Genomic DNA, 25,702 nt, shown 5'->3' with positions numbered 1-25,702 from the left:
GGCATTACTTCACCTAAATAGGATCACGAAAAAAATTGGAATACAAAGATTTAGGAGTCTGCTCGGCTTAGTAGTTTTTTTCCGCCTAGAACCGCGTTTTTTATTTTTTTATTCTTTATTTATTTTTTTTAAGGTAATGACAGAATGACAGTCAGGGGGCAGAGTGGGCAGGGGTCGTATTTGGAGGCCTGGCCACGGTGTCCAAGGTAATGACAGAATGACAGTCAGGGGGCAGAGTGGGCAGGGGTCGTACTTGGAGGCCTGGCCACGGTGTCCAAGGTAATGACAGAATGACAGCCAGGGGGCAGAGTGGGCAGGGGTCGTACTTGGAGGCCTGGCCGCGGTGTCCAAGGTAATGACAGAATGACAGTCAGGGGGCAGAGTGGGCAGGGGTCGTACTTGGAGGCCTGGCCGCGGTGTCCAAGGTAATGACAGAATGACAGTCAGGGGGCAGAGTGGGCAGGGGTCGTACTTGGAGGCCTGGCCACGGTGTCCAAGGTAATGACAGAATGACAGCCAGGGGGCAGAGTGGGCAGGGGTCGTACTTGGAGGCCTGGCCGCGGTGTCCAAGGTAATGACAGAATGACAGTCAGGGGGCAGAGTGGGCAGGGGTCGTACTTGGAGGCCTGGCCACGGTGTCCAAGGTAATGACAGAATGACAGTCAGGGGGCAGAGTGGGCAGGGGTCGTACTTGGAGGCCTGGCCACGGTGTCCAAGGTAATGACAGAATGACAGTCAGGGGGCAGAGTGGGCAGGGGTCGTACTTGGAGGCCTGGCCGCGGTGTCCAAGGTAATGACAGAATGACAGTCAGGGGGCAGAGTGGGCAGGGGTCGTACTTGGAGGCCTGGCCGCGGTGTCCAAGGTAATGACAGAATGACAGTCAGGGGGCAGAGTGGGCAGGGGTCGTACTTGGAGGCCTGGCCACGGTGTCCAAAGTAATGACAGAATGACAGTCAGGGGGAAGAGTGGGCAGGAGTCGTACTTGGAGGCCTGGCCACGGTGTCCAAGGTAATGACAGAATGACAGTCAGGGGGCTGAGTGGGCAGGGGTCGTATTTGGAGGCCTGGCCACGGTGTCCAAGGTAATGACAGAATGACAGTCAGGGGGCAGAGTGGGCAGGGGTCGTACTTGGAGGCCTGGCCGCGGTGTCCAAGGTAATGACAGAATGACAGTCAGGGGGCAGAGTGGGCAGGGGTCGTACTTGGAGGCCTGGCCACGGTGTCCAAGGTAATGACAGAATGACAGTCAGGGGGCAGAGTGGGCAGGGGTCGTACTTGGAGGCCTGGCTACGGTGTCCAAGGTAATGACAGAATGACAGTCAGGGGGCAGAGTGGGCAGGGGTCGTACTTGGAGGCCTGGCCACGGTGTCCAAGGTAATGACAGAATGACAGTCAGGGGGCAGAGTGGGCAGGGGTCGTACTTGGAGGCCTGGCCACGGTGTCCAAGGTAATGACAGAATGACAGTCAGGGGGCAGAGTGGGCAGGGGTCGTACTTGGAGGCCTGGCCACGGTGTCCAAGGTAATGACAGAATGACAGTCAGGGGGCAGAGTGGGCAGGGGTCGTACTTGGAGGCCTGGCCACGGTGTCCAAGGTAATGACAGAATGACAGTCAGGGGGCAGAGTGGGCAGGGGTCGTACTTGGAGGCCTGGCCACGGTGTCCAAGGTAATGACAGAATGACAGTCAGGGGGCAGAGTGGGCAGGGGTCGTACTTGGAGGCCTGGCCACGGTGTCCAAGGTAATGACAGAATGACAGTCAGGGGGCAGAGTGGGCAGGGGTCGTACTTGGAGGCCTGGCCACGGTGTCCAAGGTAATGACAGAATGACAGTCAGGGGGCAGAGTGGGCAGGGGTCGTATACGGAGGCCTGGCCACGGTGTCCAAGGTAATGACAGAATGACAGTCAGGGGGCAGAGTGGGCAGGGGTCGTACTTGGAGGCCTGGCCACGGTGTCCAAGGTAATGACAGAATGACAGTCAGGGGGCAGAGTGGGCAGGGGTCGTACTTGGAGGCCTCGCCACGGTGTCCAAGGTAATGACAGAATGACAGTCAGGGGGCAGAGTGGGCAGGGGTCGTACTTGGAGGCCTGGCTACGGTGTCCAAGGTAATGACAGAATGACAGTCAGGGGGCAGAGTGGGCAGGGGTCGTACTTGGAGGCCTGGCCACGGTGTCCAAGGTAATGACAGAATGACAGTCAGGGGGCAGAGTGGGCAGGGGTCGTACTTGGAGGCCTGGCCACGGTGTCCAAGGTAATGACAGAATGACAGTCAGGGGGCAGAGTGGGCAGGGGTCGTACTTGGAGGCCTGGCCACGGTGTCCAAGGTAATGACAGAATGACAGTCAGGGGGCAGAGTGGGCAGGGGTCGTACTTGGAGGCCTGGCCACGGTGTCCAAGGTAATGACAGAATGACAGTCAGGGGGCAGAGTGGGCAGGGGTCGTACTTGGAGGACTGGCCACGGTGTCCAAGGTAATGACAGAATGACAGTCAGGGGGCAGAGTGGGCAGGGGTCGTACTTGGAGGCCTGGCCACGGTGTCCAAGGTAATGACAGAATGACAGTCAGGGGGCAGAGTGGGCAGGGGTCGTACTTGGAGGCCTGGCCACGGTGTCCAAGGTAATGACAGAATGACAGTCAGGGGGCAGAGTGGGCAGGGGTCGTACTTGGAGGCCTGGCCACGGTGTCCAAGGTAATGACAGAATGACAGTCAGGGGGCAGAGTGGGCAGGGGTCGTACTTGGAGGCCTGGCCACGGTGTCCAAGGTAATGACAGAATGACAGTCAGGGGGCAGAGTGGGCAGGGGTCGTACTTGGAGGCCTGGCCACGGTGTCCAAGGTAATGACAGAATGACAGTCAGGGGGCAGAGTGGGCAGGGGTCGTACTTGGAGGCCTGGCCACGGTGTCCAAGGTAATGACAGAATGACAGTCAGGGGGCAGAGTGGGCAGGGGTCGTACTTGGAGGCCTGGCCACGGTGTCCAAGGTAATGACAGAATGACAGTCAGGGGGCAGAGTGGGCAGGGGTCGTACTTGGAGGCCTGGCCACGGTGTCCAAGGTAATGACAGAATGACAGTCAGGGGGCAGAGTGGGCAGGGGTCGTACTTGGAGGCCTGGCCACGGTGTCCAAGGTAATGACAGAATGACAGTCAGGGGGCAGAGTGGGCAGGGGTCGTACTTGGAGGCCTGGCCACGGTGTCCAAGGTAATGACAGAATGACAGTCAGGGGGCAGAGTGGGCAGGGGTCGTACTTGGAGGCCTGGCCACGGTGTCCAAGGTAATGACAGAATGACAGTCAGGGGGAAGAGTGGGCAGGAGTCGTACTTGGAGGCCTGGCCACGGTGTCCAAGGTAATGACAGAATGACAGTCAGGGGGCAGAGTGGGCAGGGGTCGTACTTGGAGGCCTGGCCACGGTGTCCAAGGTAATGACAGAATGACAGTCAGGGGGCAGAGTGGGCAGGGGTCGTACTTGGAGGCCTGGCCACGGTGTCCAAGGTAATGACAGAATGACAGTCAGGGGGCAGAGTGGGCAGGGGTCGTACTTGGAGGCCTGGCCACGGTGTCCAAGGTAATGACAGAATGACAGTCAGGGGGAAGAGTGGGCAGGAGTCGTACTTGGAGGCCTGGCCACGGTGTCCAAGGTAATGACAGAATGACAGTCAGGGGGCAGAGTGGGCAGGGGTCGTACTTGGAGGCCTGGCCACGGTGTCCAAGGTAATGACAGAATGACAGTCAGGGGGCAGAGTGGGCAGGGGTCGTACTTGGAGGCCTGGCCACGGTGTCCAAGGTAATGACAGAATGACAGTCAGGGGGCAGAGTGGGCAGGGGTCGTACTTGGAGGCCTGGCCACGGTGTCCAAGGTAATGACAGAATGACAGTCAGGGGGAAGAGTGGGCAGGAGTCGTACTTGGAGGCCTGGCCACGGTGTCCAAGGTAATGACAGAATGACAGTCAGGGGGCAGAGTGGGCAGGGGTCGTACTTGGAGGCCTGGCCACGGTGTCCAAGGTAATGACAGAATGACAGTCAGGGGGAAGAGTGGGCAGGAGTCGTACTTGGAGGCCTGGCCACGGTGTCCAAGGTAATGACAGAATGACAGTCAGGGGGCAGAGTGGGCAGGGGTCGTACTTGGAGGCCTGGCCACGGTGTCCAAGGTAATGACAGAATGACAGTCAGGGGGAAGAGTGGGCAGGAGTCGTACTTGGAGGCCTGGCCACGGTGTCCAAGGTAATGACAGAATGACAGTCAGGGGGCAGAGTGGGCAGGGGTCGTACTTGGAGGCCTGGCCGCGGTGTCCAAGGTAATGACAGAATGACAGTCAGGGGGCAGAGTGGGCAGGGGTCGTACTTGGAGGCCTGGCCACGGTGTCCAAGGTAATGACAGAATGACAGTCAGGGGGCAGAGTGGGCAGGGGTCGTACTTGGAGGCCTGGCTACGGTGTCCAAGGTAATGACAGAATGACAGTCAGGGGGCAGAGTGGGCAGGGGTCGTACTTGGAGGCCTGGCCACGGTGTCCAAGGTAATGACAGAATGACAGTCAGGGGGCAGAGTGGGCAGGGGTCGTACTTGGAGGCCTGGCCACGGTGTCCAAGGTAATGACAGAATGACAGTCAGGGGGCAGAGTGGGCAGGGGTCGTACTTGGAGGCCTGGCCACGGTGTCCAAGGTAATGACAGAATGACAGTCAGGGGGCAGAGTGGGCAGGGGTCGTACTTGGAGGCCTGGCCACGGTGTCCAAGGTAATGACAGAATGACAGTCAGGGGGCAGAGTGGGCAGGGGTCGTACTTGGAGGCCTGGCCACGGTGTCCAAGGTAATGACAGAATGACAGTCAGGGGGCAGAGTGGGCAGGGGTCGTACTTGGAGGCCTGGCCACGGTGTCCAAGGTAATGACAGAATGACAGTCAGGGGGCAGAGTGGGCAGGGGTCGTACTTGGAGGCCTGGCCACGGTGTCCAAGGTAATGACAGAATGACAGTCAGGGGGCAGAGTGGGCAGGGGTCGTACTTGGAGGCCTGGCCACGGTGTCCAAGGTAATGACAGAATGACAGTCAGGGGGCAGAGTGGGCAGGGGTCGTACTTGGAGGCCTGGCCACGGTGTCCAAGGTAATGACAGAATGACAGTCAGGGGGCAGAGTGGGCAGGGGTCGTACTTGGAGGCCTGGCCACGGTGTCCAAGGTAATGACAGAATGACAGTCAGGGGGCAGAGTGGGCAGGGGTCGTACTTGGAGGCCTGGCCACGGTGTCCAAGGTAATGACAGAATGACAGTCAGGGGGCAGAGTGGGCAGGGGTCGTACTTGGAGGCCTGGCCACGGTGTCCAAGGTAATGACAGAATGACAGTCAGGGGGCAGAGTGGGCAGGGGTCGTACTTGGAGGCCTGGCCACGGTGTCCAAGGTAATGACAGAATGACAGTCAGGGGGCAGAGTGGGCAGGGGTCGTACTTGGAGGCCTGGCCACGGTGTCCAAGGTAATGACAGAATGACAGTCAGGGGGCAGAGTGGGCAGGGGTCGTACTTGGAGGCCTGGCCACGGTGTCCAAGGTAATGACAGAATGACAGTCAGGGGGCAGAGTGGGCAGGGGTCGTACTTGGAGGCCTGGCCACGGTGTCCAAGGTAATGACAGAATGACAGTCAGGGGGCAGAGTGGGCAGGGGTCGTACTTGGAGGCCTGGCCACGGTGTCCAAGGTAATGACAGAATGACAGTCAGGGGGCAGAGTGGGCAGGGGTCGTACTTGGAGGCCTGGCCACGGTGTCCAAGGTAATGACAGAATGACAGTCAGGGGGCAGAGTGGGCAGGGGTCGTACTTGGAGGCCTGGCCACGGTGTCCAAGGTAATGACAGAATGACAGTCAGGGGGAGAGTGGGCAGGAGTCGTACTTGGAGGCCTGGCCACGGTGTCCAAGGTAATGACAGAATGACAGTCAGGGGGCAGAGTGGGCAGGGGTCGTACTTGGAGGCCTGGCCACGGTGTCCAAGGTAATGACAGAATGACAGTCAGGGGGCAGAGTGGGCAGGGGTCGTACTTGGAGGCCTGGCCACGGTGTCCAAGGTAATGACAGAATGACAGTCAGGGGGCAGAGTGGGCAGGGGTCGTACTTGGAGGCCTGGCCGCGGTGTCCAAGGTAATGACAGAATGACAGTCAGGGGGAAGAGTGGGCAGGAGTCGTACTTGGAGGCCTGGCCACGGTGTCCAAGGTAATGACAGAATGACAGTCAGGGGGCAGAGTGGGCAGGGGTCGTACTTGGAGGCCTGGCCACGGTGTCCAAGGTAATGACAGAATGACAGTCAGGGGGCAGAGTGGGCAGGGGTCGTACTTGGAGGCCTGGCCACGGTGTCCAAGGTAATGACAGAATGACAGTCAGGGGGCAGAGTGGGCAGGGGTCGTACTTGGAGGCCTGGCCACGGTGTCCAAGGTAATGACAGAATGACAGTCAGGGGGAAGAGTGGGCAGGAGTCGTACTTGGAGGCCTGGCCACGGTGTCCAAGGTAATGACAGAATGACAGTCAGGGGGCAGAGTGGGCAGGGGTCGTACTTGGAGGCCTGGCCACGGTGTCCAAGGTAATGACAGAATGACAGTCAGGGGGAAGAGTGGGCAGGAGTCGTACTTGGAGGCCTGGCCACGGTGTCCAAGGTAATGACAGAATGACAGTCAGGGGGCAGAGTGGGCAGGGGTCGTACTTGGAGGCCTGGCCACGGTGTCCAAGGTAATGACAGAATGACAGTCAGGGGGAAGAGTGGGCAGGAGTCGTACTTGGAGGCCTGGCCACGGTGTCCAAGGTAATGACAGAATGACAGTCAGGGGGCAGAGTGGGCAGGGGTCGTACTTGGAGGCCTGGCCACGGTGTCCAAGGTAATGACAGAATGACAGTCAGGGGGCAGAGTGGGCAGGGGTCGTACTTGGAGGCCTGGCCACGGTGTCCAAGGTAATGACAGAATGACAGTCAGGGGGCAGAGTGGGCAGGGGTCGTACTTGGAGGCCTGGCCACGGTGTCCAAGGTAATGACAGAATGACAGTCAGGGGGCAGAGTGGGCAGGGGTCGTACTTGGAGGCCTGGCCACGGTGTCCAAGGTAATGACAGAATGACAGTCAGGGGGCAGAGTGGGCAGGGGTCGTACTTGGAGGCCTGGCCACGGTGTCCAAGGTAATGACAGAATGACAGTCAGGGGGCAGAGTGGGCAGGGGTCGTACTTGGAGGCCTGGCCACGGTGTCCAAGGTAATGACAGAATGACAGTCAGGGGGCAGAGTGGGCAGGGGTCGTACTTGGAGGCCTGGCCACGGTGTCCAAGGTAATGACAGAATGACAGTCAGGGGGCAGAGTGGGCAGGGGTCGTACTTGGAGGCCTGGCCACGGTGTCCAAGGTAATGACAGAATGACAGTCAGGGGGCAGAGTGGGCAGGGGTCGTACTTGGAGGCCTGGCCACGGTGTCCAAGGTAATGACAGAATGACAGTCAGGGGGCAGAGTGGGCAGGGGTCGTACTTGGAGGCCTGGCCACGGTGTCCAAGGTAATGACAGAATGACAGTCAGGGGGCAGAGTGGGCAGGGGTCGTACTTGGAGGCCTGGCCACGGTGTCCAAGGTAATGACAGAATGACAGTCAGGGGGCAGAGTGGGCAGGGGTCGTACTTGGAGGCCTGGCCACGGTGTCCAAGGTAATGACAGAATGACAGTCAGGGGGCAGAGTGGGCAGGGGTCGTACTTGGAGGCCTGGCCACGGTGTCCAAGGTAATGACAGAATGACAGTCAGGGGGCAGAGTGGGCAGGGGTCGTACTTGGAGGCCTGGCCACAGTGTCCCCGTCTCCTGACAGGATAAATAAGGGAGAGGCAACAGGAAGGAAACATTGTACATTGTAATTTCTGTGTTAGTAAGAATAATATTTTATTTATTCATTTAATTTTAATGTCCCAAAAGAAAAATCATATATGAAAAAGAAAGGAAAGAAATATAGGGCTGAAGTGACATCCTCGACACTTCACTGGGAGTACATCCTATCCCTCGAAACAACGTAAACCTGGGACTCCCCACCGCTTCGGGGGGTTATGAAACAAGCTGCCTAGAAAGTTCGCAAAATGCGTTTTATATTTAGAGTGGCGTCGGATGATTTCGTGTTGTTCTAGTAGATAAAGCCAATAGTCCATGCCCGATATCAAGGTCCGCGAGAGCACGTAGTGCGATGCGTGTCCTCCAATCCATCGGATTGCCGAAGTTTTTTGTGAGGGGAAAAAGACGGCGTCAGGGAAAAATAAAGCGTCCGTCATGATCGTTGATTCGTCGGTGCGTCGGAGGAGGACCATGACGCGTTGCGTCAGTTGCCAAACATCCTTTGCCTCACCGCACTGTAGAGAATGTTCGTCGGTGTCCTGCATGCCACATATAAGGCAGAGCGGGGAATCTACCATGCGAATGTCGTACAGTCGTTGGCGGTTGACTGTCTTGCGGTTGATTAGTGTATACCATGACGATCGCGCTGCTGTGGTGAGGAGAGGTGTATGGACAGCTCGCCAAATCTATCGCCAGTTTCGTGTTGGGTATTTAAGTTCGACAACATTGCTGCCATGATGACGCCGCAAGTATCGATATATCTCACGGGTAGTGGGCATTCTTGTAGAAGGTATCTGTAACTGAACACAACTAAAATCAACAAAAAATCGCGCGACGTGAGAAAAAGAGGGCGAGATTGTGCCTACCGCCACCGGTGGTTCAAAGGACGTGGGAAGAAGCACATCCAGGATGGCCGACGTGATGGCGCGTTGTCGTTGGTTCCAAGTGCGTAGCGTCGCTCGCAGGTATAGAGCTAGAGTCTTGTTCCGCACATCCGTGAGGTTAAGTCCTCTAGAATGGTGTGGGAGAGTTAAAGTCTCGTATTTGATCTTAAACAACATTCCTTGGCTGACATAGTATCCAAAGGCCGCCATTAATATGTCGGCAATACCATGTGGCATTGACAGTACCTGTGCCAGGTGCGGCAGTCGCGAGGCCAGGTGAACATTAGTGTAGTCCACCCTTTGGAGCAGGTCGTGCGTTCGGAGTGAATTGTTGCGTATGTGCAGTCGGACGTTCTGGAGGAGACGTCGATAGCTCGCCGCCGCTGATTGCCGTAGCGATCGGGTGAACAATACACTTAAGCATCGCAAGGTGTCCACCGTCGTAAACGGTGCAGAGCGTCCAGCCCTCGACCGATGTGCATGATCTTGGTTTTATTCATGTTGACCCTGTTTCCCGCAGCTGCTTCGTAAGAAGGGTAACCACCTGACTGACTTCGTTCTCCGACCGGACGAGTATCATCAAGTCGTCGGCATATGCACGACACGTGAAGGAGCTCGCACGGAGTCGGACGCCTGTTAAGAGTCCGTCTAAGAGTCTGCATCAATGGTTCGAGCGCTATTGTAAACAGTATCATCGACAAGGGACATCCTTGCCTAACTGAGCTGCAAACAGGAATCGTTCCTACCTCCCTGCCATTGACTCTCACCGTCGAAGAAGCGCCGCGAAGGAGGCGCATGAGGACGGTAATAAAATCCTGTGGTATCGCCATGCGTCGCATGGTCGAGTCGAGGAAATCATGGTTGATCCTGTCAAAGGCACGATCAAAATCCACCGATACGAACGCCGCTCGCATGCGACAAGCTTCCGTCAGGGAAATTACGTCACGGTATTCGCCGAGGATAGAATGTATGTTGCTCCGAACCCCTAGACAAGCCTGATCTGGTGGTATTGTCTTGGATATTACAGTCTTGAGTCTTGCCGCCAACATTCGCGCAAAGCTCTTATAGTCAGTATTGAGTATCGTGAGCGGTCTAAATTGATGGGCGCTGACACTCGCCGTCGATTTCGGTATTGGTATGAGCAGTCCCGCGATGAACTGCGACGGAACGTCCGTGTCAGGGTTCAGTAACTCATTATACATCAATACGAACTGGGACATCATTAAATCCGCAAATTCGAGTGTCAACCCATCTGGCCCAGGGGATTTATGCACCGCACCCTTCGCGAGTGCGCCCCGGATGTCGTCTTCCGTTAGGGGTTCCAATAGCGCCTCTGCATCCGGACCATCCACCTCCGTTTGCATCTGTCGCAAAATTTCTTCTCCTGTCCGATTGTCCGTCGGCGTCCCAGTGAAAAGGAGGCGGTAATGCTCCATAAACTCAGCAGCAATGTCCTGTTCTGACGTCAAGGGCCGACCATCGTCATCATGGAGCACTGTGATTAGGGATCGGCGATTACGCGCATGTCTCTTGGACGCATGATGCATGCCAATACGTTCTCCATCGACGTTGTCCAAGCACCGAGCACGGATCGAAAGTCCCTCCAGTCGACGTCTCGTGATCGATAAAATGCAGGCCTGAATGCGATGGACTTCCGCTTGATGCTCAAGCGATGGGGCCCTGGAGGACAGATCGCGGAGCACCATGTAGTAATAATCAAGTGTATCTCGGAGCCATTTCGCTTTTTCCTTGCCATACGTTATGAGAGCTCTTCGTATCGCCGGTTTTTCACAATGCAGCCACCACGAAACAACCGTACGGTGCAGCGGCAGACGGCGAGTGCAAGTCTGCCATGTTTCTTCGATCCGCTGGCGACAGTCGAGATCCACCAATAAGGATGAATTAAGTTTCCAGGAACTACGACTCCGCCAGACCCGCTGCAGTGGGAGGGTTAACGTGTATAAATATGCAAGGTGATCCGTAAATGCTGTGGGCCAACGTTCAGCAGCCAACACATGATCTCTTAATCCGTCAGAAACATAAATCCGATCCAGCCTGCTCGCCGAGTGGCTAGTAAAATACGTGTAGCCCTCTCGCTGCCCATGGATCTTTTCCCACGTGTCCATAAGGGCCATGTCCCGGCAGATCGTGTTCAATGCGTGGCAGGAGCTGATATTAGGAGTTTGATGCTTCGGTGTGAGTACACAGTTAAAATACCCCCTACCAAGATGTGGTCATACCTCCCATGGAATAGGGAGGCAATCTCCTCCGAGTAGAATCGTGCACGCGCCTGTCGATTGTCAGATCCGGAGGGTGCATAGATGTTGACGATACGAATGCCGTTCACGGTCATAGCCAAAACCCGAGCCGAAGGAAGGTAATCGAGGTCACACATCGGAATCCCTTCCCGGACTAGTATCGCTGTGCGACGTCCTCCACCTAGAGTCGGCGCTAGGTAAGTGTTGTATCCATGCACGTCGGGAAAAGCAGCATTGCAGGTTTCCTGCATCAGCAGAATATCGACGTCTGTGGCGTAAATCATGTCCCGGAGAAGTTGCATCTTTGCAAGCGAACGTGCGGTGTTAATGTTCACTGTGCCCACCTTATATGCTTGGTTCGTTGTCGTTGTCATGCTCGTGTCATGTCATTGAGAACTCCAAGGGCTTTAGTCCACTATTCGTGCTCAGAGGGGTGCCCGCCAACGGGCTGCCCTCCTTTGTTGTCGTTCCGTGGTGTGCATCCTGTAAGTGAGTGGTCATCATTTGGGGGTGGCAATTCCTGTATGTCTTCGACTGGTTCCGCCCAGTCGCAGTAGTCATCCATCCGAGAAACGTCCTCTGTTGTATTTCGACGTGGCTGCCGGGACATTGGTGTCCCTGACTCCTTCGTCGGCAGCGCTGGGTCAGTCGGTGTCAATGAAGAGGGACCATCTGAAAGGCAGGACATCCGGTCACCATCTGACGGAATCCTGTCAGCGTCCTCAAGGCTCGTGCTCTGTGTCAGACAGTTCTTCGGCTAGGATACCTTCCGTGTCCCATAGGCTAGGGGGGGACGTGTCACTCGAACTATGGCGACGCTTTTTGCGACGCTTCGGCGATCGCTGTTTGCGTGCCCTGCCCTCTGCTGCCTCACTGTGTTCGTCGATCGTTCGTTGGTCCGTTGCCGGCGCCACTGTCTCGACCTCTATTTCCACGCCGCGTGCTACATGTGAGTTTTCGGAATGTTCCTCCCTCAACTGAAGTGACGTGGGTGTAGGGACATTCTCCGAGTCACTTCCATGCTCCCGTAACTCGGTCTGCTCTTGCATAAACACGTCCTTGTCACGCTCCGAACTTGGCAACACCTCCCGGCGGGTCACCGACACGTACGTCATCGGCAGTTGCGTGGGAACTTCTCGCTGTGACGCTTCTCCATGTGGCAGTTGCACGACGCGGCGTTGTATGCACTCCGAGCGGATATGTCCTTCTCCACCACAGCCAGAACAGGTGCGTGGCTGGCCATCGTAGATCACAATAGCTCGACATCCGCCAATGTATAAATAAGAAAATGGCTCTGAGCACTATGGGACTCAACTGCTGAGGTCATTAGTCCCCTAGGACTTAGAACTAGTTAAACCTAACTAACCTAAGGACATCACAAACATCCATGCCCGAGGCAGGATTCGAACCTGCGACCGTAGCGGTCTCGCGGTTCCAGACTGCAGCGCCTTTAACCGTACGGCCACTTCGGCCGGCTTATATAAGACGGGATATGTAAGGACGATCCGCACCTGTCGCACGCCGTTTAACACAGGATAGGTACTAAAACTTGCCCAGCGTTCAGGCGATTCAGTAACCATCGATTCTGGCACCTCAAACGGCAATTCAAAGATCCGAATGACCCTCACACCCAGTCCTGAAGGAGCTACTGTTACATCGCTGATATGGCCATCAGAGTATCGAAATTTAAATCCTCTTTGAGCAGCGGAGAGAGTTCTTTCACACGCAGCTTCGTCGGTCATCTTTACGTACATTGTACTGCTTACAATGGACAGGTGTATTCCAATTATGTCTGCAGCAGGTAAACGAACTTCTTCCCTCAAAAAACGCTCTATTTCGAAAGCTTTGGGTCTGGCAAATTCGTTGTCGAACGTAAATTGGAGCGTAGTCTTTCGAAAATTGTATGCCATGGCGATCGAGTCAGACAACAACACACGCGAGTACCGGCGGTGTAAACACTTCCTCGTCCACGCGCGCCCGAGGCCGGGACAGCAGGCCCGTTCCGCGCCACCGCCTAAAGCAGACTGTCCATCTGAGCCACCGAGGACACAGATGAATAGTGCGACTGCAGGAACTTATCCCTTGCACGCTTCCCGTGAACTCGCATTCCCAACTGTCCGCAAGCTACATTCGTAGTGCTCCTAATAGATATTTGCCCATTCACTCATTACTCTGTGCTCTCGGTGGCTCAGATGGATAGAGAGTCTATCATGTAAACAGGAGATCCCGGGTTCGAGTCGTGGTTGGGGCACATATTTGCGGCTGTCCTCATTGATTTATATCAACAACACCTGTCGGCAGCTAAGGGTTTCGATTTAATTATCATTTCATTCTAGAGAAGCTGCATGGTCATCAATGGTATCTCTTCTTTCGGGGACAGATACCATCTTCACATATAGTTAAAGGCTACCCGGCCATTGACCTTCTGTGCAAATGCGTAGGCTTTGCTCGAACTCGTACGGGACTCGTCAGCTAAGTCTGGCGCGAGTAATGAGTGAATGGGCAACTATCTATTAGGAACACTACGAATGTAACTTGTGGACAGTTGGGAATGTGGGTCTCACGGGAAGCGTGCAAGGGATAAGTCCCTGCAGTCGCCCTCGGTGTCTCAGATGGACAGAGCATCTGTCATGTAAGCAGGAGATCCTGGGTTCGAGTCCTGGTTGGAGCACACATTTGCAGCTGTCCCCATTGATGTATATCAACAACACCTGTCGGCAGCTAAGGGTTTCGATTTAATTATCATTTCATCATCAACTTGACTTTTGTCACCTCAGTACAGTAAACACATTAATGATGGCTCTGAGCACTATGGGACTTAACTTCTAAGGTCATCAGTCCCCTAGAACTTAGAACTACTTAAACCTAACTAACCTAAGGACATCACAAACATCCATGCCCGAGGCAGGATTCGAACCTGCGACCGTAGCGGTCGCGCGGTTCCAGACTGTAGCGCCTTTAACCGCTTGGCCACCACGGCCGGCCCACATTAATGAGAATAAGAGTTTAATTACCATTTATCTATAGCTGTCTTGCAGTTGTAAAGTGTTAGAACCACCTCACGTCCACTTTAGCTGTGCTCCTATTTTATTAAGCAGTACTGTGTAATGAACATTACATTTATTACTTTAAAACAGACAGTGTGCGTCAGTGAGAAATGACAACAAACTAGGGCATATTTATTTCTCTATCTGTTATCCTCGTGATTAACTACATTACAAATACTAGATAGAGTGTGCAATAGTTTCGTATCTAGTTTTAAAACAGATTCCAGTTTAAAGCAAAGTCACCGAGCGAGGTGGCACAGTGGTTAGCATACTGAACTCGCGTTCGGGAGAACGACGGTTCAAACTCGCGTTTGGTCATCCTGCATTAGGTTTCCCGTGATTTCCTTAAATCGCTTCAGGCAAATGCCGGTAAGTACATGCCGACTTCCTTCCCTATCCTTCCATAATCCGATGGGATCGATGATCTCGCTGTTTGGTCCCGTTCCCCAAACGAACCAACCAACCAACTTAAACTCATATGAAACAGTCAGTTTTCTTGATTAACAGTGCATTTGCCTGAAATCATTTTGGCTAATTAGGCAACTGCAGTTTCACTTTACAACCTAAATACCATTGGTTCGAGCCCCATTGACTTAACTAGTGTCCCTGTCAAAACATAACCTTTCAGGTAACGAAGCATAGTCCGATTCTTTCCCGTTAGCACATTCGCAGTCAAACTTTTAACTCCTTTAGAAGAGTATCATTATCGGGGATTACTTACGCAGTAATAACTGGTAGTGTTGTAGTCTCAGCAGTGAGTTACAAAATGTTACAAATACATCCGGATCATCAGAAGTATCTTGACACGTCTGTACAATTGGATGCTTTAGTTCTTCAACCCTATCAACAAGAGTGCAGTACACTTCACTTCTTAGATGATCCCAGAGAGAAAAGTACAGAGATCTGGTGCTCTTCGGGGCACGATATCGACTGTGCTCAACCTGTCCATTTTGAACCATGTTGGCTTATTACATGTCGTCTTGAATAGATAGAAAAATGTACAGATGGTCCGTAACGCATCTACTACATACACTTCTTCTATACCGCTAACCCAGAGCGCTGTAACAATCCAGCTACTTTCAAAAAACTCTCGGATCCTGCAACTGGATTGAAAAACGAGCACCACAGTCAGTACAACAATCGATTTATATGAGGGTGAGTCAAATGAAAAATATTTTTTAAAATATTATTTATTGTGCAGAAGTGGTACAAAGCTGTATCACTTTTCAACACAATCTCCCCCAACGCTTACAGAGTGCATAAATTCCTTTAGAAAAAAATTCTTTTGGTAGTCCGCGCAACCACTCGTGCACCGCGTGGCGTACCTCTTCATCAGAACGGAACTTCTTTCCTCCCACTGCGTCATTGAGTGGTCCAAACATATGGAAATCACTTGGGGCAAGGTCTGGTGAGTGTGGTGGATGAGGAAGACACTCAAAATGCAGGGCTGTGATTGTTGCTACTGTTGGACGGTCAGTGAAGGGCCTTGCATTGTCATGTAGCAAAAGGACACCTGCTGACAGCAATCCACGTCGCTTTGATTTGATTGCAGGCCGCAGATGATTTTTTAGGAGATCTGTGTATGATGCACTGGTGACAGTGGTCCCTCTAGGCATGTAATGCTCCAAAATGACGCCTTTTTCGTCCCAAAAGAGATTCAGCATAACCTTCCCTGCTGATGGTTCTGTTGGAAGGTTGTTTGGTTTTGGTGATGAGGAACGGCGCCATTCCTTGCTCGCTCTCTTCATTTCCGGTTGGTGGAAGTGAACCCAGGTTTCGTCCCCAGTAACGATTCTTGCAAGGAAGCCATTACCTTTTCGTTCAAAGCGCCGAGGAAGTTCTTCACAAGCATCAACACGTCGTTTCCTCATTTCAGGAGTCAGCTGCCGTGGCACCCATCTTGCAGACACTTTGTGAAACTGGTGCACATCATGCACAATGTGCTGTGCTGACCCATGACTAATCTGTAAACATGCTGCAATGTCATTCAGTGTCTGCGGCAGTTGAAGCCATAGTGAAGGAAAACCGCCGAGTTCTGTGGAGTCACAACTCATTGTGCCTGACCTGGACGAGGAGCATCTTCCACTGAAGTCACACCATTTGCGAACTTCCTACTCCATTCGTAGACTTGCTGCTGTGACAAACATGCATCACCGTACTGAACCTTCATTCGTCGATGAATTTCAACAGGTTTCACACCTTCACTACGCAAAAACCGAATAACAGAACGCTGTTCTTCCCTGGTGCAAGTCGCAATTGGGGCGGCCATCTTTATTCTGATACAGCGACGGTATGTACGCATCTGCACTATGCTGCCACCTACAGGCCATTCTGCACGCTGTGTGTAGCACGTTTACCAACTTACAGGATAACGGCGCGAAATTTCGATTTGTTATTACAAATGTAATGTTTTCATTTGACTCACCATCGTAGTATCTCCTACATGAACAAACCGAGACCATAATCGAAAGTACACTACAAGTTTCCACTGACAAGTTTCCACCAAATCAGTATCACTGCTACCTCAAGATAGCTAACGTGTCCACATTCTAATATGAGAACTTAGACCGACTAGCTAGTGCTCGATATCTATGCCGCTGTCTTTCTGACAAAAATCTGAAAACGAGTTTGTCATCCTCTCCCGATTCGATTAACGTCACACTCTTGAAATCTCAGCTCCGCTCCATAGCGTCGATGTGTCCCCGTCCTACTTTAGCAAAAGCTTTTTGGCAGACTCCCCAACTTCGTGAGTTACTAACACCACTCCACTGAATTGTTGTAACATGCCGATCTTCTGGCTAATCAGCTTCCAGCGCAGAATGTAGGCACTTGAACTGGCCATTTCCTGCTAAAGCTCACGGTACTCGCTGTTAGGTACTGCTCCCTGTCAAACCTTTGAGAAGCTTCTTTTCCAGAGGGTATTGGGAAATACTGACCATTCTGTGTGTTTATAAACAGCAGGGCCAACGAAAACCACCAGCCTTTAGTTGGATTAAGTGGAGGTTGACCTATTATCTCCAGGCAGGAGAATATTCCACGTCATCTTTAAACAGGATAAACAGTGCTAGAATTCACAATAGCAGCCGCATTAGCCAACGAGTGTGGCCAGTAACTGACATGTTACTACTTTTCCTTATCATCACCTCTTTTCCTCCTTCCTCAATTCATCCTTGACCTGTTGCTACTTCTCTTTCTTTCTTCCTCCACCAATACAACAAAATCTTCCTCTTTGGTTCAAATGGCTCTGAGCACTATGGGACTTAACATCTATGGTCATCAGTCCCCTAGAACTTAGAACTACTTAAACCTAACTAACCTAAGGACATCACATAACACCCAGCCATCACGAGGCAGAGAAAATCCCTGACCCCGCCGGGAATCGAACCCGGGAACCCGGGCGTGGGAAGCGAGAACGCTAACGCACGACCACGAGATGCGGGCTCTTCCTCTTTATTTGCTTGATTAATGTTTTAACTTTGGTCATGAATTACACTGTAGCTCTTATATTTTTGGTTTTCCCTAGAGTGTTGTGACAGTTCAAAAATGGTTCAAATGGCTCTGACCACTATGGGACTCAACTGCTGATGTCATCAGTCCCCTAGAACTTAGAACTACTTAAACCTAACTAACCTAAGGACATCACACACAGCCATGCCCGAGGCAGGATTCGAACCTGCGACCGTAGCGGTCGCGCGGTTCCAGACTGTAGCGCCTAGAACGCTCGGCCGCTCTGGCCGGCGTTGTGACAGTATTTGTAACTTTTGTGTCTCCTGATTAACAGAGGCCAGTGTTGCACTGAGTCTCTTCGAAAGAGAGTGTAATATTGACGAGTGCTGCATTGCGTTTGGTGTTTACAGAGTATGCTGACGCGCCCGTGGCTATATAGCAAGTTCCTATTGAAGCTGACCTCCAAAGGTCGTAATGTATTCAAGCATACGCGGATGCTGGAGGATGCGACCATGACCTTCATCACCATGAGGTCGGCGACCACAGAGGAGGGGTTTACCAGCAAGCGCCTGAACCTTGTGGAATCTCTAATTAAGCCAGGAGGGCAGCCAGTAATGCCACTCAGCGAGATTCGGGATGAGGTGAGTCAGAGGCAGAGACAGCCAAGTAGGCTTCCTCTTCATTATTCTCTTCATCTCGATTATTCCATGCTTCTTCCTCGTTTTTCAATTCATCCACATCTTTAGCTTTCTCCTTCTCCTCCTCCTCTTTCACCTCCTCCTCCTCCTCCTGCTCCTCGTCCTTCTTCAGCTTTAGTCTGCCTTCTTCTTCCACTTCTACACAGCTTTTTCTGCTCTTCGTCCCGTTCCACTTCCTTTACCTCATCTGCACCTCTCTTCCTACTCCCATACTTTCACCTTATCCTTGCTCTTTCTCTACTTCTCCTTCATTGTTCCTCCACCAATCCTTCCAAATGTTTCTCCTCATGCCCATCCTCCATTACCTTATTCAGCTTCACTTCATCCTCATTCTCTCCAGCTCCTACTTCTGCTGCACTTCCACATCCTTTTCATAATCCTCCTCTCTCTTCCTCCTCACTGACTTTATCCTTTTCCTTCTATTTTCCTTCATTTTTCCTCTGTTACTTCATCTAACTGTTGCTCCTTCTGCTCATCCTCCACTGCCTTATTCATCCTCATCTTCCTCAGTGCCTACACCTACCACACTTCCACTTCACCTCTCTTCCTCCTCTCTCACTTTATTCTTCTCCTATTTCTACTTCTCCTTTATTCTCCTACACCATTTCATTCAAACCTCCTGCTCAATTTCGACTGCCCTATTCCCATCTCATCATCCTCATCTTCTTCTATTCACATCCCTACTCTCCTTCCCTTTTCCTCATCATCGCCTCTTTTCCTCCTTCCTCAATTCATCCTTGACCTGTTGCTACTTCTCTTTCTTTCTTCCTCCACCAATACAACAAAATCTTCCTCCTGTACCTTCATCCTTCACATCCTTTTCCCATCCTTTACCTTTATATCATCCTCTTTTACTATATTCCACTTCGCTTCTTTTTCATCTTTATCATTGCCCTTCTTCCACTTTTCTTTTCATCCTGTATTCTTCTCCATCTTCCACTTCTCTTTTCATCCTGTATTCTTCTCCCAAATCTTTACTTCATTTTCACCCTTTCCTAATTCTTTGACTCATTACCATCTTTATTTATCGCCTTCTTCATTTCCTATTTCAACCTGCCTTCACATTATACTTTCTTTCTTGAATTTTCCTCCTCATCCTTCCTTGCTTCATTTTCAACCCTTACTCACATTCTTCTGCCCCTTTCCCTCGCTTTTCTCCCTTCTCCAAAGTTTTATAGTTCTCTGCTGCCTGCTATTGCTTTGAATCCACTTTCTTCTCCCAGTTCTTTCCTGATCTCTTTTCTATTTCTTCTTCTTATTCTTCTTCTTATCTTCTCATCCTCCTACTACTCCACTTCCCCCTCTATGTACTCATAGATATTTCTTTTCTTCTTCCCAGTATTTTTAGTCTTCTTATATTTCTTCTTCTTATTTTTGCTTACTTCTCCAAGCCCTCTGCTCTGGGTTCTCCTACTCATTCTCCTCCTCCCTCTTTTTCTCCCTCCCACTCCAACTATACCTCTTCATTTCACCCTTCTTCTTTATTTGTCGTACACAAAAATATATGTTCTTACAAACTAAATGTGTAATTCGAAAAATTCTCTGCTTGGCAGTGAATGAGTTGTTTTTTAAGTTAATACTAAAACGTTTTATAAAAAGCCCATCTAATTATTTCACTCGGTGGAATCCATTACTAATTGTGATTTATTAAAGTCTGTCAATAAAGCCATCTTTCTGTTCTTATCAACACAATCCCTGTGACCTAAGAAAGTTTTGTTTTAGTGTGTAACATGTGAGTTGGTTAATGAAACTATTAGAATAAGAACAATCAGCTTATAAACAGGAAGACTCCTTCTTTAGTCCAAGTATATGTTCATTATTCGGAACATTAAATTTTCAATAAATTGCCAGCAGTATATCTACTGGAAAATACGGCATAAGATGAACCTCAAGGATTTGTTGGTTGTTAATTCTTCTTCTCTGAAATGTTATGTAGCATATCTGACTGAAATATGTCAATTAATTCCAAAAAATGTGATGTCTTCGTGATACTTAACTTTCGCACTAATTAAGTACTGTAACACAATAAGTAAGATTTAGCTCTGGAGTCATTTTGTTCAACATCATTTGACTACAACGGCTTGTGAATTGTTATATAAATCAGCTCCAATGCATTGACTGTCAACTATCAAGTAATTTTAATCAGACTATAGTTCTAATTAAAATTACTTGATAGTTGACAGTCAATTCTAACCTCCCCATGAACCATGGACCTTGCCGTTGGTGGGGAGGCTTGCGCGCCTCTGCGATACAGATGGCCGTACCGTAGGTACAACCACAACGGAGGGGTATCTGTTGAGAGGCCAGACAAACGTGTCGTTCCTGAAGAGGGGCAGCAGCCTTTTCAGTAGTTGCCGGGGCAACAGTCTGGATGATTGACTGATCTGGCCTTGTAACACAAACCAAAACGGCCTTGCTGTGCTGGTACTGCGAACGGCTGAAAGTAAGGGGAAACTACGGCCGTAATTTTTCCCGAGGGCATGCAGCTTTACTGTATGGATAAATGATGATGGCGTCCTCTTGGGTAAAATATTCCAGAGGTAAAATAGTCCCCCATTCGGATCTCCGGGCGGGAACTACTCAGGAGGACGTTGTTATCAGGAGAAAGAAATCTGGCGTACTACGGATCGGAGCGTGGAATGTCAGATCCCTTAATCGGGCAGGTAGGTTAGAAAATTTAAAAAGGGAAATGGATAGGTTAAACTTATATATAGTGGGAATTAGTGAAGTTCGATGGCAGGAGGAACAAGACTTTTGGTCAGGTGAATACAGGGTTGTAAATACAAAATCAAATAGGGGAAATGCAGGAGTAGGTTTAATAATGAATAGGAAAATAGGAATGCGGGTAAGCTACTACAAACAGCATAGTGAACGCATTATTTTGGCCAAGATAGATACGAAGCCCACACCTACCACAGTAGTAAAAGTTTATATGCCAACTATCTCGGCAGATGACGAAGAAATTGAAGAAATGTATTATGAGATAAAAGAAATTATTCAGATAGTGAAGGGAGATGAAAATTTAATAGTCATGGGTGACTGGAATTCGGCAGTAGGAAAAGGGAGAGAAGGAAACATAGTAGGTGAATATGGATTGGGGCTAAGAAATGAAACAGGAAGCCGGCTGGTAGAATTTTGCACAGAGCATAACTTAATCATAGCTAACACTTGGTTCAAGAATCATGAAAGAAGGTTGTATACATAGATTATATAATGGTAAGACAGAGATTTAGGAACTAGGTTTTAAACTGTAAGACATATCCAGGGGCAGATGTGGACTCTGACCACAATCTGTTGGTTATTAACTGTAGATTAAAACTGAAGAAACTGCAAAAAGGTGGGAATTTAAGGAGATGGGACCTGGATAAACTGATTAAACCAGAGGATGTACAAAATTTCATGGAGAGCATAAGGGAACAATTGACAAGAATGGGGCAAAGAAATACAGTAGAAGAACAATGGGTAGTTCTGAGGGATGAAGTAGTGAAGGCAGCAGAGGATCAAGTAGGTAAAAAGACGAGGGCTAGTATAAATCGTTGGGTGACAAAAGAAATATTGAATTTAATTGACGAAAGGAGAAAATATAAAAATGCAGTAAATGAAGCAGGCAAAAAGGAATACAAACGTCTCAAAAATGAGATCGACAGGAAGTGCAAAATGGCTAAGTAGGTATGGCTAGAGGACAAATGTAAGGATGTAGAGGCTTATCTCACTAGGGGTAAGATAGATACTGCCTACAGGAAAATTAAAGAGACCTTTGGAGAAAAGAGAACCACTTGCATGAATATCAAGAGCTCAGATGGAAACCCAGTTGTAAGCAAAGAAGGGAAAGCGGAAAGGTGGAAGGAGTATATAGAGGGTCTATACAAGGGCCATGTACTTGAGGGCAATGTTATAGAAATGGAAGAGGACGTAGATGAAGATGAAATGGGAGATATGATACTGCATGAAGAGTTTGACAGAGCACTGAAAGACCTGAGTCGAAACAAGGCCCCAGGTGTAGACAACATTCCATTAGAACTACTGATGGCCTTGGGAGAGCCAGTCCTGACAAAACTCTACCATCTGGTGAGCAAAAGGTTTGAGACAGGCGAAATACCCTCAGACTTCAAGAAGAATATAATAATTCCAATCCCAAAGAAAGCAGGCGTTGACAGATGTAAAATTACCGAACTATCAGTTTAATAAGTCACGGCTGCAAAATACTAACGCGAATTCTTTACAGACGATTGGAATAACTGGTCGAAGACGACCTCGGGGAAGATCAATTTGGATTCCATAGAAATATGGGAACACGTGTGGCAATACTGATCCTACGACTTATTTTAGAAGCTAGATTAAGAAAAGGCAAACCTACATTTCTAGCATTTGTAGACTTAGATAAAGCTTTTGACAATGTTGACTGGAATACTCTCTTTCAAATGCTAAAGGTGGCAGGGGTAAAATACAGGGAGCGAAAGGCTATTTACAATTTGTACAGAAGGTAGATGGCAGTTATAAGAGTCGAGGGACATGAAAGGGAAGCAGTGGTGGGGAACGGAGTGAGACAGGGTTGTAGCCTCTCCCGAATGTTGTTCAATCTGTATATTGAGCAAGCAGTAAAGGAAACAAAAGAAAAATTCGGAGTAGGTATTAAAATCCATGGAGAAGAAATAAAAACTTTGAGGTTCGTCGATGATATTCTAATTCTGTCAGAGACAGCAACGGACTTGGAAGAGCAGTTGAACGGAATGGACAGTGTCTTGAAAGAAGGGTATAAGATGAACATCAACAAAAGCAAAACGAGGATAATGGAATGTAGTCGAATTAAGACGGGTGATACTGAGGGAATTAGATTCGGAAATGAGACACTTAAAGTAGTAAAGGAGTTTTGCTATTTGGGGAGCAAAATAACTGATGATGGTCGAAGTAGAGAGGATATAAAATGTAGACTGGCAATGGCAAGGAAAGCGTTTCTGAAGAAGAGAAATTTGTTAACATCGAGTATAGATTTAAGTGTCAGGAAGTCGTTTCTGAAAGTATTTGTATCGAGTGTAGCCATGTATGGAAGTGAAACATGGACGATAAATAGTTTAGATAAGAAGAGAATAGAAGGTTTCGAAATGTGGTGCTACAGAAGAATGCTGAAGATTAGATAGGTAGATCACATAACTAATGAGGAGGTACTGAATAGGATTGGGGAGAAGAGAAGTTTGTGGCACAACTAGACTAGAAGAAGGGATCGGTTGGTAGGACACGTTCTCAGGCAATAAGGGGTCACCAATTTAGTATTGGAGGGCAGCGTGGAGGGTAAAACTCGTAGAGGGAGACCGAGAGATGAGTACACTAAGCAGATTCAGAAGAATGTAGGCTGCAGTACATACTGGGAGAAGAAGAATCTTGCACAGGATAGAGTAGCATGGAGAGCTGCATCAAACCAGTCTCAGGACTGAAGACCACAACAACAACAACAACATATATATAGAAGTGAAAATCTGATTACGTTGCAGAATTAATTAGAAATATGCTGAAACAGGATGTGAGTGTTTAATAAAGAAGAATTTACTGGATGGAAAATTTTTCCCATAACTATGAAATACTTTATAGGGGATGTAATTGCCGTGTCAGCCACACACTGTTTTCATCGACATAGCTTCCTTTCTATGTGGTTCAAAAGCTGGAAGATTATCTGAGAACTTAATTGTATAGTGAATACTGAATGCTATCTATTTTTAGCCTGCTGTTGGTACCTCAGGTTAACGACTCACCTCAATATCACAGCTTCCAATTGCCTTCTATGAGCCCCACTTGCTCTCCTTATTACAGGAACGCCACCAGTCAGTATGCTCTTCTTCGATACAGGTGCATTACGTCGAGAGATTTTAGAGCTGGGAAGGAAATTGTTCAGCGTAAGAATCCAGTATCGACTAAGACAATTTGCTGTGGAGGTTAGGCTGCCTATAAAAATTCTTGCTTGGTAAATGATTCTGCTATTGTGGCCCATCGGTGGATGAACCCGGGACTCCAGTTGGCACAGCTGAAGCCAGGGCCCACTGCGCCATTTCTTGTCAGGAGGACAAGCAAGTTCACTAGCGTCAAGGAGCAGTGCAGAGTGATACAGTGGTATTTGGAAGTATTCCTTTATTCAGCTAGTTTACAGAAGCATAATGTCGGCGCACCGCTCACGCGCTGTTCCGCGAGTCCGGCTGCGTCAACACTCCTGGACTGCTGACACCACTGCTGCCGTCATCAAGGCCACCTGGCACGATGGAAGTCAGCCGCGGTCGCCCAGTTGCCACCCTCTGAGGCACAGTGACTGGCGCTGCTCCACTGCCTGCAATTCCAGGGACTGTTACAGTCCCTGATCCCTGCCGCCCTCTGCCCCATTTGGCCTGCTCTGTCAGTCCATGGGATGAAGGTGGTCGTACTGGTCAACCGTGGCCATCGGGCTGCTGTTGCTCATAGGACAGGACCAGACTTGAACCCCCATCCTCATGGATGCAGTGCCACAACTTGCTGCTAGTGGTGCTTGCTGGATGGCAACATGCACCGCCATCCCTGGCGCTGAACCAGCGCTGCAATGCCTCCCGCGGCGTACGCCTCGCCCAGACCCTGGTAGACCAGGTCGGTCCATCCTGGACCTGCTGCAGACTGCTGCCACTGCCCTCCTTCAGGCAGACCGTGCAGTCTCCAAGTACCCATCTGCCATTCTGTCCCGCCCCAGTGTTGTGCCCCTGGAGGCAGAATACAGTACATAGAAACAAACTACAGGTTTACACAGAATATTTACAACATCGCTGCCAGACTGGCCCCTATAAGCGTAGACCAGCACAGGTCCAACCCGACACACCTACCTCAGGCTAAAAGTGCCTGACTATTTATACTTTCCCCCTCGCTTCTGGCGTAGTGTCAGAGAGAGACAGAAGCTATGGCAGGGGTAAATTCCCAAAAGTCAGCCACTCACACATCGCCACTCTGGCCTACTGCCTTGTCTCATACATCGCAATCACTTAAAGCAACGCTGCAGTTCCCTGCCTTGCTGTTGCTCCACTCCAAACAAATAGTACGTGCAATACACCGCTGCACCTCCACGCCATATTTACCCTGCCTGGCCTATTGGCTGCTGACTGTTACCACACACTGCCAGCGACGGCAGACTTCACCACCCAACCGTGGCTTTACTGAATTTTTAACGAAATTCCCCTTTCCTACGACTGCCACTTGCACATAATATGCTCTTCGCACCGTAGCACAGACAGCGAACATGGAAAACCATAAAATCAGAATACGCCATCCCTACGTATTCTGTTTGAAATTACGGAGCTCGTGGGACCTTTACTTTCAGAGGAAACGAGAGGTTAAACTTACTCTGTACACTTTGTACAGATATTTTCCCTACCACGCGGCTATTTAGAAACAGGAATTTCAACATTACACCTACCAGTAAAAGGTTCATTGAAGAGGTTTTGGCGTGAGAATACTGTATAGCAGGTACAGCGTGCGGTACACTGAGATGATAAGAGTCATGGGATAGCGACGTGCACACATGCAGATGACGGGAGTGTCG

At 50.2% G+C, this 25,702-nt stretch overlaps 1 protein-coding gene across 1 annotated transcript in view; it reads left to right on the top strand.

Annotated features, from left to right (window-relative positions):
• Positions 1 to 25,702, top strand: part of LOC126424685 (cytochrome P450 4C1-like) — a 174,654-nt gene that overhangs the window by 93,121 nt on the left and 55,831 nt on the right. Inside the window, exon 5 of the mRNA XM_050087412.1 lies at positions 17,869 to 18,099. Coding sequence (XP_049943369.1) covers positions 17,869 to 18,099 — 231 coding nt within the window. The remainder of the gene's footprint in view (positions 1 to 17,868; positions 18,100 to 25,702) is intronic.

Source organism: Schistocerca serialis, chromosome 10 (assembly GCF_023864345.2).
Source record: "Schistocerca serialis cubense isolate TAMUIC-IGC-003099 chromosome 10, iqSchSeri2.2, whole genome shotgun sequence".
In the NCBI taxonomy this organism is placed as follows: Eukaryota; Metazoa; Arthropoda; class Insecta; order Orthoptera; family Acrididae; genus Schistocerca; species Schistocerca serialis.
This window is presented reverse-complemented; position numbering and strand designations above follow the sequence as displayed.